This window comes from Vicugna pacos, chromosome 12 (assembly GCF_048564905.1).
Source record: "Vicugna pacos chromosome 12, VicPac4, whole genome shotgun sequence".
Taxonomy (NCBI): domain Eukaryota; kingdom Metazoa; phylum Chordata; class Mammalia; order Artiodactyla; family Camelidae; genus Vicugna; species Vicugna pacos.
The window spans coordinates 64,291,666-64,308,104 of NC_132998.1; the positions used below are offsets into that span (position 1 = coordinate 64,291,666).

General features: G+C 59.4%; 1 protein-coding gene across 2 annotated transcripts in view; it reads left to right on the top strand.

The window, feature by feature from the left end:
• The window catches only part of TBC1D22A (TBC1 domain family member 22A), a 238,357-nt gene extending 228,225 nt beyond the window's left edge, over positions 1-10,132 (top strand). For both annotated transcript variants that reach the window (XM_072973722.1, XM_072973723.1), the window contains exon 13: positions 9,575-10,132. In XM_072973722.1, coding sequence (XP_072829823.1) covers positions 9,575-9,703 — 129 coding nt within the window. In that variant the 3' untranslated portion in view covers positions 9,704-10,132. The remainder of the gene's footprint in view (positions 1-9,574) is intronic.
• Positions 10,133-16,439: the final 6,307 nt, after the last annotated feature.

Here is a 16,439-nt window from a genome sequence, read left to right on the forward strand (position 1 = left end):
GGAGAGGCTCCAGGGAGCAGTCGGCACATCCTTGGGGAGCCTCCTCGGGGTCTGTGGACAGCCGCGTGCTTCCCAGCTGCCTGTTTGGCGGAAGCCCAGGACACACACGGGGCCAGCTCCTGCGTCTGTGGCCGTTCCCGCAGGCGGCCAACCTGGATGTGGGCCCTTTGGCCTGCAAGGGCCCCGTGAGTCCCACACGGATCCTGTGCTGGGAGCTGACCTTGTGTGTCTCGCTGCCGTGCGTGCGCTGAGTCACCGCTGGGCTCGTGCGGTGACGGTTACATCCCGGGACTCGGGCCTCCAAACGCTGCTCTGTCTAGAGCACAGGCTGCTCAGAGAGCATCTTAGGGCACCGTTGGCACTAGGGTGGGTAACACCTCCACACGCCTTCCTGGGGCGCACACCAGGGGCCCTGTGGCTCAGACGTGGGGCCGCCCTGGGGGCCCCGGCTCCTGCCTCCTTGTCACGGCGGGGTCACCACCCACCTTGTTCTATGCAGGGGCTTTGGACTGTGCTCCCAGGGTGTTCTGAAGGGCTGGGTGGAGGGCGGCCCCCCGGGGTCTCAGGGCGATGAGCCCGCCCCCACCCGCAGACGCCCTGGCCTGCTCTCAGCCACGCTGGAGGCGGCGAGCTCCCCGGCGGGGCGCGGGGCTCGCCGTGCGCCCACAGCGTACAGCCTTAGTCGGTGCGCACGCTTGGACGCAGGCGTTGCTGGGGTCAGGGAAGACCTCTGCTCCCGGTGCCGTGTTTCACGTCTCCACATAATCCCGTTGCAGTTAACTTGCTTCCTGTTGGAACAGGTGTGCCAGCCTGTGAACCGGTCACAAGGTCGAGTGACGTGACGTGTGCTAGTACCAGAGCTCTCTCGACCAGAGTCTCACTCTTAATAGCAGTCTGCGGTGTGCCTGGCTCCTGCCTCGCGAGTGTCCCTTTATAATCACTACCAGGTGCCCGCTGTCACTCTGGAGGTGGGGAGGGGCCACCACGTCCCCAGGGAAGCCGGGCGTTTCTCAGGGTAGTGCCCCCTCCTTGGGGTTGGCGGACATAATTCTGAGCAGAAATCGAGCTGCGTGTATTTGGAGATCAGTGGCAGTGGTCAGGTGGCTCCGGCTCTGAGTGCATGTGCTGAATTCTCTCTGCCTTCCCAGCGGCCAGTTGGTTCCACCTGTTTCAGGCTGGGCTCCCAGGTTGTGAGCAGTATTCCGCGCAGGGACGTTGCAGGAAGCGGGCTGTTACGGGAAGCTGCCCTGGGACGGCCGCCAGCCCTCGGGGTCGGGGAGGGTGCCCTGCCCGGCCTTGCCCCCGCCTGCAGCCTGGCAGCTGGAAGTGAGGGCGCCTGAGATTCAGGCCCCGCGCCTGGGGTGAGGTCAGCTCGGTCACTCGTTGGCCCGTGGCCTTGGTCAAGTCACTTGTCCTCACCATCCCAGTCCCCCAGCCGGAGGCCCGGACCCCAGCCATCTTGAGCTGCCCAACGTTCTGCATGTCTTCTGTGGTGCTCAGCGTGTTCTTCGTGTACATTTTAATCCTTGAAACAGCTCTTCCAGAGGGTGGGGGTGTCCCCAGGTCTGGGGCCCAGAGGTTGACCTGCCCCGGCTCACGCAGCTGCCTGGGCCGCAGGGCTGTCCAGCCGCACCCCGGCCCACCTGCCTGGCAGATGCCTTGGGAAGGCCCCTGGCCACCCCACCGGAAGCAGAAGCAGCAGGGCTGCGTGAGATTTTTCCCAACCCTGTTGCAGGGTGTTGACTTTCCCTTGCAGGTCACCTTCAGTAGTGGGGGTTTCTTTGAAAAGTTGGGGGTGTATGTGTGTGTGTGTGTCTGTGGTGTTTCCCTGGGGAGGGAGGGAGGGAGGCAGGGCAGGAGGGGCAGGGACTGACCTGGCTGCTATCTTGGTTTCAAGACCACAGTCTGTGTGTCAGGTTCCACCTGTTTCCCAGCTGCACTCAGGTGGACGGTGCCGAGCGTGGCTGGAACTCTGCTCTGCGAGGTGGTTTCCTGGCACAGGGAGTGTTAGGGTTCTCATGCCTCAGTTTGATCAGTGACGGTGCTAATGGAACATAAGCCTCCTGTGTGCTGGGCCCTCTGCTAGGCACCGGGGGTGTGACCTGGATCTGCCACAGCTGTGGCCCCACAGATGGGCTGAGGGTGGCTGCTCGTGGGACTAGCTGGCTTCCAGCAGCAAAGTTGGAGCCGAGGGCCTACTTTCAGGACCATCTTGGAAGTTGTTCTGTTTACTCTTTTATCTGTTCCTCCTTCTGCCTGCCCCTGCACCCGCCCACGCATCTGTCCACCCACACACTCATCTGCCCACTCACCCATCCACCCACCCACGTATCTATCCACCCACCCACTCTCCATCCATCCACCCACCCATCTGCCCACCCACTCATCTATCCACCTACTCTCCTTCCATCCACCCTTCCATCCATCCATCTGCCCGCCCACGCCCTCACCCGCCCACTCACGACTCTACCTGTACTGGGACACACGCTTTGCTGCAGTTAGTCGAACACCATGAAGTTCCGGAGGCCTCCTGGGCCATCTCTCTTGAGCGTCTGCCCTCAAGGAACCGAGTCACATGGTAAAATCGTGACAGGCCCTGAGGACAACCGGCCTGTGGAGACGTTTTAAGGAGCCACACAGCTCCCCAGAACGTGGCTCCGGGAGGACCTCGTCTGGAAACCAGGCTCCGTTCCCCAGGGAGCGCGCCATGCCTGAGGATCAGGACCTAGGAGCCACCTCTCTCCCCACCCCCCACACCTTGTCCCAGCTGAGCCTGGCAGCGTCCCCTCCGTCACTGAGGACCTTGTGGAGGGGATGGGGGGGGTCAGGGGAGAATCTCCTCTGTAGACACCTCAGTGAATTGATGAAGACCGAAGGAAACTTTTGCCCCTACAAGTTCATAAACCTCAGGTGCAGAGTTCTTGGCAGTGACCCTGTGACATCCCTGAGAACAGAAGGGCAGTGTCCTAACGGCAGACGGTTTACAGCCGGGTGTTCCCGGGACCAGGAGGCAACAGCCCTGCCGTGCAGGCTGGTTGATTAGTTTTGAGCGGCTTCCAGGAATAAGCTTGTGTTTTAAATGCCGCCGCCGGGGCACTTGTTTTGCAGCCTGCGGGGTGCCGCCCCCAGGATGCCGTGGACGCCATGCCCGCCCGTGGCGAGGGAAGCAGGGGGCTTGAATGACGGGGCATGGGTCCCCTTCCCGGCCGCCCTGCCTCAGTGTCCCTTGGCACCCCGTGCTCTCTGACAGCTGCTCTGGCCCTGCATGTGCGGGAAAGGCCCTGCCCGGACGAGCCTGCCCGGTATCGGTCCCTGAGTCCTGGCAGAGCCCAGGGAGGACACGTGGGAGACGCGGGAGAGCCTCACACATCGCGCCTGCCTCCTTTCACACGCGTCCAGCTCCACACCCTCCCCGGCAGATAAACGTGGGGGACTGGGACTCCCCTGTGAGTGAGTAGGTGTCGTTCTGACTGGGGGCCCTCCCTGGACGGCATCTCCACAGCATCCCATCTGGCCAGCCACCCGGCCCCAAATCCCTCGGAGCAGAGAGGTCCTTGCAGGGTGAAGCCAGCTCTGATTGCCGGGCCGGGATTTTAAGTGTTCTGCGTGCGCTGATGGCATGTCCCTCGGCCGTGCGCAGGGCAGGAAGCGGAGGGGCTGGCTTGATTGGGGTGCGCGGTCAGGCTGGGTTTCAGTGCCCACAGGTGCCTTCTCTCTAGAATTCCTTTTCTGGCAAAGAACTGTGAGATTAATTGCAAGGACAGCACCCCTCCCTGAGCCATCAGAGGCCCCTTGGAAGACCACTCTATCGCCGTGTCACCTTCATTTCCCACCTTCGGGAGGGCTGTCACCAGCGAGCTGGCCAGCTTGGCATCTGGCCGTCCATCCCAGCCAGCTGTCACCGGCCTTCTATTTTTAGGCCTGGTTTGGTCCAGAACTTGACAAGATTTTCAAACTAATAACTAGATTGTCAAAGAAATCAGCTGTCACAGGACAGCCTGGGAGGCAGAGGGGAGGGAGGAGGTGGGAGATCGCTGGGGGGGGGGCCACCGTGCAGCCGCCGCACGTGAGACGAGAGATGCTGGGGTCGGAGCCTGGAGCGTCCGCAGGGACGAATGTGGCGCGTTGGGCCCCTGAGCGCGGGTCCGCCCAGGTGGGAGCTGCCGCCGGCGGGGCCGAGCTCCGTGGGGCCGTCTCCACGCTGCTGCACCGCAGGCTGTGCTCAGCGTTCTTTGATCCACTGACTGAGGGACCTCAGGTGTGACAGAATCCCAGTTAAAAATAAGGGAGATGAGAAGGTTTTCACAGGCAGCGTTCACGCTCGGGCCTCGTGGCCCCTCCTGTGGCATGGTGCCGACACCGAGGAGCAGGAGCGGGACGGGGTCTCGGTTTATTATCCCCTTGCCGCTCCGGTAGCATCACAGGGCTCCTCCCGCCCCAGCCGGCTCCCTGCTGGCTTGCCCTCGGCAGCTGGAGCCGGAGGGCTGACGGGCAGGGGCCCCAGCTGGGACCAGGTCGGAGACTCGGCTGTCTGACCACCAGTCCAGGGCTGCGGGGCTCCAGTGAGTTGTCCTTCTAAGTTTCGGGGGGAGAGTGGGGATGCATTTGAGGGGGACCGTCCCATCTGAGCCCATGGCCGCTCAGAGAGGCAGGGTCCTACAGAGGCCAGGTTCAGGGCTCAGGAGGGAGGCCCTGGGGCGCCGCAGCCCTCCCGTTGCCGGGGTCGGCTGAGCTGTCCCTAGGCCTTCTGCGGCCTGGGCGGGGGCGGGGGCCCTGCCGCGTGGGCCCGACCAGCACGTGCGCTCGCAGAGGGAGGGTGTCGGCCCGAGCGCAGGGCAGGTGCGGCCGCTTTGTGTGCCCCCCACACTCGCCGTCTCAGGTCCTTGGTGGGCAGGGCCACGGCCGCAGCGGGGATGGTGGCAGTGGTGGTGGAGCTCCCGCGTGCTGGGCGTCACGCCGGGCCCGTGTGGGCCGGGTCCTCTGGTCCCCGACACGCTCTGGAAGGAGCAGCCCGTCAGCTCTGAGGAGGCATCGGGGACACGCCCAGGGCCCCCAGGTGTGAACGGGGGGACAGCGACGACGACGGCGGTGGACAGTGGGCTTCCGGTGCACCCAGCACGGCTCTGAGTCATGGACCCTCAGACCCTCCCAGCCTGGAGGTCTCTCCTGGGACTGTGCCCGCCTCGCAGGCAAGGGCCCTGGCTTCCCGGGCTCCCGGCCGCCCGGGCTCCGACCTCACGTCTGCTGCATGGGCGCTGAGCCCCCCAGGCCGGGCCTCCAGGCACCCTGGCCTGCTCCCCGAGCGTCCCTGCAGCCTCTCCAGGTGGCCAGGGCACCTCAGGGGTAGGTGTGCTGTCGAGCTGCACAAATTGACCATCGGGATGTAGTGGGTAAGTTAATTAGACCAGTTAGGCCTGCCGCCTGCCCGTGCGTCAGCGCAGGGGCTGCTGTTTCTTCTCAGTTAAAGGAGAAGTAACGAGTGGTCATGTGGGCCTCGGGCCCCGTCGCCCGTCAGTGCACTCCTGACCCCGGTGCACTATCTGCCCCTTGTGCGGAGGAGCTGCCGCTGATGGGAGCCTTCTGGTAAGTTCTCTGCCGGAGGGTCTCGCGGAGGGGGGCCTGGTCCGCGCCGTCGGGTGCACTTAGAGCGGTGCTGTCCACGCAAGGGGAACGCCCACCACGTGGGAGAGCTTAAGCTGAGTGGCAGCCTCACAGAAACGGAGGAAACAGTTGAGGTTCACTTTATATGCTGTGTAAGCCAGTACCTCTTTCAGCCTGTGACCAACATGAACGTTAAGAAACATTTCACAGGCTTTGGTTCAGACTGAGTATCTGAGAACTGCAGTGTGGTCCCACATCTCCACGGAGGCCCCGTGGTGGGGGGCCAGCCCAGGCCGGGAGCCACGGGGAGAGCAGCCAGCGGCCGCACGCCCTGCTGTGACCCTGCTCAGAGCTGAGTAGGGTCTGCCTGATGCCCCGCAACCCTGCACGCGCACCGGCCCCGGGGCGGGGCTGCCTGGCTCCCGCTGCCTGGGGCCCAGAGCGTGGGCCGGCACGGGGCACACCGGCGCCTGGGCCTGGCCTCGCCGGATGAAGGCGCAGCCAGCCAGCGAGAGCCAGCCAGGAGCAGCACTTGGCCTCTGCCCCGCCCTGTCTGGGGTCCCGCCTCGCTGTCCCAGCGCTGAACCAGGACAGGGTGCAGGGCGCTTTGCTCTTCCAGCAGACAGACCTGCTCCCTGTCGTCCAGGGAGGGAGTTGTACGTCCACTGAGGAAGGGGTGTGTTCTTGGGACCTGGAGCTCAGAGTCCTGGGGACCTGGGCGAGGTCCTCCCTCAAGGCACCTGGGACTTGCCCCCGCACCAGAGGGTTGTGTTGGCTGTCGAGAGGTTTGAAGGAGGCTGCTCTGCAGAGTCCTGTCCGAGGGTCAGGTGTGATCCCTGACCTGGGTGGGCGAGGGGCACCTGCCCCGATGCGGCTCGGTCCGGGCGGTCCTGGCACCGAGGCAGATGGAGTGATGGGGCATTTCTGTTTTGTGCACCAAACAGCTTGTGCTTAATCAGTAGTTCGGGACCATTTTAAGTTGCACACAGCACCTCCTGTATCAGACATCAGAACTCGAAGATCCGGTCCAAAGATGTTACTGAAAAGCAGCGTCCTGTCTCGTCCCTTGGCCTCCCCTCAAAGTGAGCAGATGGGGCCTGTTCACGCAGGCTCCCCGCTCGGGGGCCCGTCCGCAGCCCGTGGAGCCACCCCTGTGGGTACCTCCTCCCTCGAGACGTAGGTGCCGCCCCCTCTGAGTGAACCATCCAGGGAGAATTCCGTCTCCTCGTGAATTTGTTTGCCAGACGACCTGGCATTTCCCTCGGAAAACGGTTGATTCAGCACCAAATGTTACTGTGGCTGGGACTTTAGCACGGCCACCAACAATGACCGTGTGACAGCTAAGCAGTGACAGCAGCGGTGACACTCACCTTGTGCTCGTTGCATCCTGGCGCCGTCGGGGGGTGCTGTGCACGTGCTAACTGCCCCGGGAGGGCGGGCTATTACTGCCCCCGTTACAGGTGAGGAAACTGAGGCCCCAAGGGGCACGAGACTTGCGTGGAGGGTCAGTGCGGGGCTGGGGTTTGAACCCTGGCAGGTCAGCAGCCTTCAAAGGGGTGTGCGCTTTTAGCTGACGCCCGGCTGCCTGAGCAGCCATTCGCTGGTCGGCACCGCGGCCCGGGTGCTTCATGTGGGGGACACGGGGACCAGTTGATGTCACAGAAGAGACAGACCACCTCATGACATAGGTCAAGACAGCAAGGACACACCTCCGGAGCGCTGTGGGGCCCTGGTGGCGGCGGGGCTGGGCCGGGACCCGGTTCTCTACGTCTGGCTGTGGTCTTGCTGCCAGGCTCGTGGGAGCCTCTGCAGGGGGCCAACCAGACAGAGAACCCGGGACCCTGAGCGGGGACCCCGGTCCACTCTCCCGGACACCCACCTGTCACCATCCCGTCCTTCGTGGGCGGGTGCACACGGGGAGGTCATCATACTTTGCAGGTGGTAATGTGACTCATCTCTCTGGAAAATGAAACCCTTTTGGCAAGAAGTCCCCAAAGCTGTAACCGTTATTTGCGCTTTAACTTTGGAAGGCTCACCTCGTGGAACCTGCCCAGAGGTGGAAATCAGTGGCAGGAAGGATTTCATCTCAAAGATATCCCGTGCGGTGATGTTCATGGTGGCCAGCGGGGCGGGAGCTCTGCCCGCCCCCTCCACCTGCTCGCCTGCCGGCGGGGCTCCCTGTTTCCCGGGGAGGTGCTGGCGGGGCCTCTCTGGGGCACCGCCTGGGAAGGGGCCGGCCACGATCCACATGCCCGTGATGTGACGTTCAGTGTCCAGGGGACAGTCAAAGCCAGTCCTCACACTGAGAACAGGGACAGTCGGGATCTGGGCTGCTGCCTTCAGTGGGGCTGGGGGTGACTGACGTGTGCTTAGGGCTGAGAACTGCCAGCCACAGGCTGTGCAGCGGGGGCGGTGCCACCACTCTGGACCCCCCGCTGACCACCACAGATAGCTTTTGCCTTTGTGGAAGGACACAGGTGACACAGGCTAGTTAAGGGTGGCAGGAGCCTGGGCGCACTGGGCCATGGCTTGTTGCCGTGGCAGCGTCTCGTGAACGTGGGGAGAAAAGAAACCAGGGACCTGACTGATTTCGATTCTCTGTGACAGTGGTGTCGCCAGCAAACCTCCCCTTCTTAGATCTGCTAACGTGGTCACAGCACTATTTATGGAAAAGTTACGATTAAAAACTGAATCGCCCTCCCAGTTTGCTGGACTGGGCCCTCGCTGCCCAGGAGAGCGGGTGCCCTGCGACGTGACCCAGCGCCAGCAGCCTGACCGACGGCCCTTTCCCCGAATGATGTGGTTAGTGCAGAGCAGCTTGCGAATGAGCTGTGCCGAGGCTCCCGGACCCGAGACGCCTCTGCTCGGCGCGTAAATAAGACAGGCCTCTTTAAAGAAAGAAATCTGTATTTAAGGGCGTGTTTGGCTGTGTTCACCGCCTCCTGTAAAGGTCACCCAGATAGATTTTTCCTTCTTTAGCATTGCAGGCCGTGGAGCACCGGGCATTTCGATTTTCCCTTTATCCAGTGAACCCAGGGACTAAATTAGATTCTGAAATTGAGTGCGCGGTGGAGTCGGCAAGTTACCGTGATGGGAGGGTGTTGCTTGTCACCTTGCAAGGAGCGAGGTCATGATAATATGAAGCGAAGTGGATTAAAAATAAAACCAAAGGTATTTATTTACGACCTGCTCAGAATTGGATTGGCACCCGTGTAAGTCGCAGCTAATGGTGAAAGACAGCAGATTGATGTGAATGTGTCCCCGGGGACATTCTGCCAGGGAAATTTGCTCCGTGAATTCAATTTAAAGGCCCCCAGAAAGTGTCCAAAATGCAAAAGGAAATGGGACGGAGGAAGGGGAAGCAGGAACAGGGAGGCGACATCGGCAGAGAGGCTTGTGTTCGGGAGTGGGGAGAGGGCCCTGCACCAGGTCGGGGGAGTGGCCGTGAGGACAGCAGGCCTGGCACAGACAGGGCCGCCGTGTCTCCAAGCGCCAGCTCCCAGGTGGGAGCTGGGACCCCTCCTCAGGCCCCGAGGAACTGGGGTGGTCAGCGGCCGGCCTTGACCATGCAGCCAGGAGGCGGCACTGCCCGGATTCGAGCCCAGGCCTGGCTTCTGGGTCTGTGTCCTGAGTGCCCACAGCAGCCAGGCTCTGAACCTCCTGAGCGGGGTGGTGCCTGGACCCTGGGGCCCTGGGAGAGTGCTTACGGGAGGCCGCGGCTGTGACATGCCCGGTGGCATGGCCCTCTGCATCCCAGCACACGCGGGCTCCCTTCCGGCTGCAGGGCTTGGGGCCTGTTGGGGTTGCGCTGGGAGGGGACACGATCCATGGGGGCTGGACAACCATGGAGCCCCTCTGCTCAGCCCACTGCGGCCTCGGTGTGTTTCTTTGGGGCCCCTGGGCAGGGAGCCCCCCCTCCCACCCCCACCCTGCTGGTCACCCCCTCTGACCTGGGCTGTCTGTCTCCCCCCAGGAGCTGCTACTCTTCCTCCAGAACCTGCCCACGGCCCACTGGGGCGACGAGGACATCAGCCTGCTGCTGGCCGAGGCCTACCGCCTCAAGTTTGCTTTCGCCGACGCCCCCAATCACTATAAGAAGTGAGCCCGGGCCGCCACAGCCGGCCTCCCCCGCCCCGGGTGGCGCGCCCCACCTGCCGGCTGGAGGCCTGCGGCCAGGGAGGGGCCTTGCTGGAGCGACCTGCCGGGACGGGGACGGGGCGCCGGCTGCGGTCCAGGGCCCGGGGAGGGCTGGGCTGCCTTGTTTTCTGAGATACCAAAGAGAGCTGGAGGGCCCCTGCCGTGCGGCCCAAGACGGCTGGCGCCTCCTTGCCCCCGCCTGGAGCCTCCTTGCCAAATGACCCCCTGGTGGAGCCCGGCCCGCGGGCCTCTGGCAGCCGGGCGGGCGGCCGGCCCTCCGGGAGAGGCTGCTGTCTGGGCGCTGGGGCAGAGCGGGTGGCGTCATCTCACTCTTACTTGGAAAGTGAAAAATTTTATTCTGTTGAATGAGAGAGAATAAAACACAAAACAGTAAGCGAAGCATTGCTCTCCCCTGCGACGTCTGGGCTCTCACCGGCCTCTGCCAGCAGGCGGGTGTCTGTGACCGCCGTCACTTTAGCTTTGCTGTGTACTTGCTTTCTCGGTTTGCCCTTGTCTCGGAAGCCTCGGGCGAGGGCCTGGGAGGCTCTGACGAGCAGGCGGGGCAGGGCGAGGCCGCTGGAAGTTGCCTTACTTTATATCCACCACCTCCGCAAAGAGAGAGCTGGCCGCACGGCGGGAGCTGTCCTGCGGGAGGTGCGGGGCGTCGGGCTCGGCTGGGCCCCCTGGACGGGACGGTCTGGCCGCAGAGCCGTGAAGGGCTCCTCCACGTCCACTCACCCACTGCGGGGCCAGGAGAGGACCCGGCATCTCGGGGCGGCCCTTTCTGCGTCTCGGGGGCCTGAAGGCAGAATTGCTGCTGCTGCTGTTGGCTGGTCCGCGGGCAGGGAGCCCAGAGCGGAAGGTCCCAGGCGGGCCCTGCCTGAGGCTCTGCGGGCCCGGTCTGGCTTCCCATACGCTCCCTGCCCGGGCAGAGGAGCACCTGTCACAGACGCGTGGCCGGCAGCGACGTGGACACCCCTCTGGGGCTCTGACCCTGGAGCCCTGGCCTCAGCGGCCCACTTGCAGGCGTGTCTGCCTCCGCGGGCCAGTCCTCCCGGAGCAGCCGGGCCACTGCCTGTCCTCACACGGCTCAGGCACCAGGACGTTGCCTGGAGGCTGCAAGGCCGCGGCTGGGAACGCAGATGCACGTGTGGGATGGGTGTGCTCTCCTTTTTTTAAAAAAGGGTTCTTGGGTGATGAGATGTGGTGTGGAGATCAGCACAAAACCCCGTGCGAACAGCAGAGGCTCCCAGTCAGCAGAGCAACCCGCTTGCCTTAGACCAGAGCCTGAGCGCCCCCCGCCGGCTGGTGCCTGCTCTGCTCCCGGCATCAGGGGTCCTGACCCCCCTCCGCCCCCCCCCCCAGACCCCGGGCCTGTGGCTGCTCCCCCGCCCGGGCAGCCCTTTCCGGGAAGAGCCGCTGGGTGCAGGCAGCCCCGCCCCGCCCCGCCCCCCCCCCCCCCCCCGTAGCCTGGGCTGTCTGCACCGCCAGAACGCTGGGGGCTCAAAGGATGTGCCTCCAGAGACAGTTTATTTTTCAAATAGGAAGAGTCTGTGAAGTTCACTGAGGCCGAGTGCCTGTTTTCCTGTGTGTGTAAACCTGAAACTGAATGCAGGGGGTGTTGACGAGGGTCCTTGGGGTCCGAGCCGATCAATCTGAAGTGATTAAGGGTGTTCTGTCTGGAATACAATGTGCTGAACAAGGAATAAAGATGCAGTAAAACCCCCAGCCTCGATCCTTGATTCAAGGACTTCCCTGAAGGGATGGGAGCTGGCCCAGCTGCTCAGTGGCCTTGGCTGTCTGGCCCGGGGATGGGCGAGAGCTGGGAGCCAGGGGCATGGGCACTGGCACAGCCCGGTGGCTGCTGCTGGACAGTCCAGGGTCTGGGCCTCTCCACACAGGCCGCCTGCAGCACGGCAGGCCTGGTGGGGTCAGGGGGGCGGGGGAGGGCAGCCCACCAGGGCCTCACAGGGAGCTGAGGGCACAGGTGGGTATGATCCAGCCTCGACCTGCAGCCCAAACCCATAGCACCGCCTCGGGGTCAGGATCCAGGCTGGTCCTCAGCTGACCCTCTGCCAGGCCTGGAACAGAAGGGGCCTCCCCATCTGGCCAGTCTATCAGACGCCTGCCTGGGGCAGACACTGGGGTCTGCGGCCCATCCTCCCTGCTCCTAGGACCGGGGACAAGACCGTCCGTCCCTGCCTCCCAGCCCTGGATGTCCAGCCCCTCCCCTGGCTTTGGGTAGTAGCCGTCCTGTGCAGTGTCTCGCACCAGGAGAGGCCCTGCCCACTGCACCATGGCTGCGAGGGAGCCCGTGGGGCAGCCGGGCCCCTGAGGCCCGGTGCCAGGGAGAGTGGGGTCCGGGGGGCGGGGCTGGGAGAGGGCTGACGGACTTGTGCTTTTGGAGGGACTGGTGGGCGGGAAGGGCTCTTGTGCTGGTGCTGACTGTGGACCTGAAACGGGGGGATTCCCTGTGTTTGAACAAGCCGGTCTCCTTGACACGGAGTCGGGGGTGGGGAGGACGTGCTGCAGGAAGGTGGGTCCTGCCAGGCCGCAGCTCGCCTGGTCCTCCGGCCTGTCCACCTGGAGCCAGGGGTTTCTGCTGGGCCTGCAGCCCCGTGGGCCGGCCCTCAGGGCTGCTGGTGAGTGGGGTTTGCTCCCAGTGTCAGGCAGCTGCGGCCCTCCCTGAGCTTCCCTGCTCCTGCCCCACCAGCAGACCCTCTCCCCACCAACCCTTCTCGTCCCCTTCCCTCCAGCCCCACGGGGTCTGCCCCCCTCAGCTGCAAGGCCTTGTCTCACTCCTCCTGTAGCCTCTCCCCAGCCCCGTCCCTGGGATGGAGGTGATCTCAACAAGGAAGGAGTGCTCGCAGCCACTCTGCGACCGTGTGACTGTGCTTGAAGCATCCCACTCCTGAGCCCGTTTCATTGTCAAACTGAGGCTACTCATTCATTTAGTTAAAAAAAAATTTGCCCAAGTGAATTCCAGACAAATGGATTCAAGAACTAAACCACCCCCGAAGATACTCAAAATAGAAATGAGTCCATGGCGAAGGGCTTTCTGAGCTGGAAGCCAGGGACCAAAACAATAAAGGAGAAGAGATGACACACACCTACCGTCCGCACCGCGAGAACGCGCCGCAGCGACCAGCAGAGCTCAAAACCTCCGCAGACAAAGGCAAATCCCACCAAGCCCGGCAAACGGGCCCGCAGCCCGGGTGGGACAGTCAGGCTTGTTCGCACGCACGGAGGTCTTGGCAGTAAGTCTGGTGATAATAACTCTTGGAAGTAAAAGTGCGCCCAGCGCGGACAATAGGCCGTTCACAAGAAGAAGAGATACAGTGACTGATAGGATGCCCACATCATTCATAGTTTAAAAAAATGCAATCACGAGACTTCTGAGCAGCTGACCCACCCTGGCTGAGTTTGCAGCAATTGTTAGCAGCAACAGAAAACCACTGCCCTCTTAGTCTTTGTGTTTTTTTGATTTATTTTTGTTTGTTTTTTGGTTTTGGGGGGAAGTAATAACATTATTTATCTGTTTATTTATCTATTTGTTTATTTAATGAGGCACTGGGGATTGAACCCAGGACCTCAGGCATGCTAGGCACATGCTCTACCACTGAGCTCCACCCTCCTAAACTTTGTACTTTTTCTTCCTGAAGATTTGGCAACGATCTTTGTTGTTTTTACTTTAAAATGGTGGCGTAGGGTACTCAAGGCAGACCACACAACACAAATCGAGCAACAGCGAGTTGTCACAAGGCCAACGGGGCCACCACCTCTGTCAGGAGGCAGCGCTGGCCACACCCCCGGTCTCCCGGATGCCCCTCCCCAGGGAGGATGCCGCCCTGACCTCTGACACCGCAGTGTGGCTTTGCTCCTTCCTAAACTGTGTCGCTCGAGGGGTCACACAGGACAGACCCTTCTGCAAGTCACGTTTCTGTCTGCGAGCCTGTCCACGTGGCTGGGGAGCCGGGCTTCGGGTTTCTCCCAGTGCCGCCGTTTTCTCACGGATGCGGGGACCTCAGCGTGTCCTTCCCACTGCAGGTGGACGCTGGGGTTGTTTCCATTTGGGGCTATTGTAAATACTGCTGCCCTGGACATCTGCATGCAGGTTCCTTGGCAGACACGTGCCCACAGTTCTGCTGGGTGTTCGCCCAGAAGTGGACGGACGTGACCACATGGCGTCTGTGTCTTCCACTGTAGTAGATGACGACCAGTTATTGGCCAAAGTGGTTTTCCAATTCACGTGTCCACCTGGGGCTTACGTGGGTTCTTGTTTGCTCCTTGACATCCTCACTGCCAGCTCTTGGTGTGGTCAGCCTCAGTGGGGCGGGGGCACGTTATCTCCATCCCTGAGTCCTCCCTCCTGCTCAGAGATTTGAGGCGGCCCCTCCCGCATCTCCTGTTCCTGCTGCAGCTGAAACAGACAGAAAGGCCTGTGAGGACATCTTGTGATGCTAACATCAGAAGCATTTTCTCCTATCATTAAAATTCTTCAGAAACATGACTTTAATGACTGCATAATATTCTATTGTATGGATTAACATAATTTGTTTATCCTCTTACTGTATAACAGGGTTTTTTTTCCCTATTGCAAACGATGCTGATAAACGTGTGTTTCTGAGCACTTTTCCAGCGTTAGTTTCCGCTAGTGGGATTATTCAGTCGTTGCTGCCCAATGAACGGACGGGTCTGCAAAACGACCACTTCCCTCCAGTCCAGGTGCCCACTCACCTGGCTGACCTGAGAACGTCTTAGAAAATACACGTTTATAAGAAATTATTTAAAAAAAAATTAAGGCTAACTTGGGGGAAAGTATAGCTCAGTGGCAGAGCATGTGCTTAGCATGTGCAAGGTCCTGGGTTCAATCCCCAGCACCTCCATTAAAAATAAACCTAATTACCCTCCCCCACCAAAGAAACAAAGAACAAACAAAAAGTTAAGGATGACTTGAAAGAATAGAAATAGAGTGTAACTTCCAGGAGAGGAAAAAGAAAGCTGATGAACAAAACTGATCAAGTCAAGAGAAGACAGGAAAGGAGGTGGGGAGACACAAAGGAAAAATTGGGTAAAGAGGAAATATTAACACTGTCCAAGGACATTCAGATATGATCTGATGTGATCATGATGAATAAATTCCTAAACTCCCCTGTTCAGAGAGATTCACATTATACTTTTTAAATACTCTGTGTACTATTTACATGAGATATACCAAAAAAAAAAAAAATGGCATAAGATTTGAAGTAAGAAGATGAAAAAAATAAATGTGAGGAAATACTAACTGAAAGACAGCAAGGCTGAGAGTATCTATTCCCCTAAAAAGAGTTTTGAAGAGCGTTCACAAGGACAAAGGGGTGTGTCCTACGATGAAGAGAGGGCCTGGGTCACCCCTGGGCCTGTGTAAACAGGGCATCATGACCCCGACAGAAAGCAGAGTGACATTCCCACAGCATAACTGGACGTGTGAACCCGTCTCTTACAGAAAATGTGGACCAACAGGGGAAACAGTTTAAAAAGAGAGATTTAAAGAATGTTGGTTTGATGTAATAGAAAGAATTTTGCTTTCCACAGACACAGTATGCATTTATTTCCAGCACATGAAAAACATTTACAAATGTTTGGCCTATTATAAGGGGAATTTCAATAAACCAAAAGGAAGTCTTGACAATATACAGACCTGTGCCTTCTGTCCACAATGCAATGATACTAGAAATCACAACCGAAGAGAACATTTAAATGCCCAAGTCCCCATATAAATAATCCACTGAAGTGAAAAGTGGAATCCTGCTGGAAATTATAAAACAATAGTAAAAGGCTAAAATGTCAACACTTGTGGGATGCAGCTAAAGTAGTAATTAGAGGAGACTTTATAGTCTCAAATACATCATAGGAAGACAAAAATATTTAAAAGAATTTAGCTCAACATTCCGCTTAAGCTGGACAACGAATGAGGGCAAAAGTGCAGGAAAAAAACTCATAAGGATTAAAATAAGAAAGAGAGAAGCAGAAGTTACGCCGTAGAAAAGAAACACAAATAACGGAAATCATTGATAAAACCAAAGTTAATTTTTAGACTAGACCAGCGATGTCATCAGGGGCCTTTGTTTTGCAGTTGATGTGTTTCCAGCACTCAAAAACAGCACGTACACGTAGCAGGGGTTGAATGAATATATGCTGAATGAAAAACAGAAAAATGTCTAAGGGATAAAATCAACCACATTAAGGAAAAAAAGGAGGCAAACTACAGATACTGAAGAAATTTTAAAAATCATAATTATCAGAGAATGAGAAGACAAGCCACAGACTGGGAGAAAATATTGGAAAAACAAATCTGATACAAGACTGTGTTCCAAAATACACAATGAACTCTTAAAATGCGGCAACAAGAAAGCAAGCAACCTGATTCAAAAATGGGCAGAAGAACCGAGCAGACGCCTCACCAGAGAAGATGCACACATGGCAAGTAAGCCTATGAAAAGGTGCTCCGCATCTCAAGTCATCAGGGAAGTGCAAACTGAGCCAGCAGCGGGGCATCACTGCATCCCCAACAGAATGGCTGGAATCTGAAAACTTGACAACATCAGATGCTGGTAAGGATGTGGAGCAATAGCAACTCTCGTCATGGCTCTGAGATTGCAACATGGTGCGGCCACTGTGGAGGACAGTTTGGTGGTTTCCTAAAACTAAGCATACTCTCA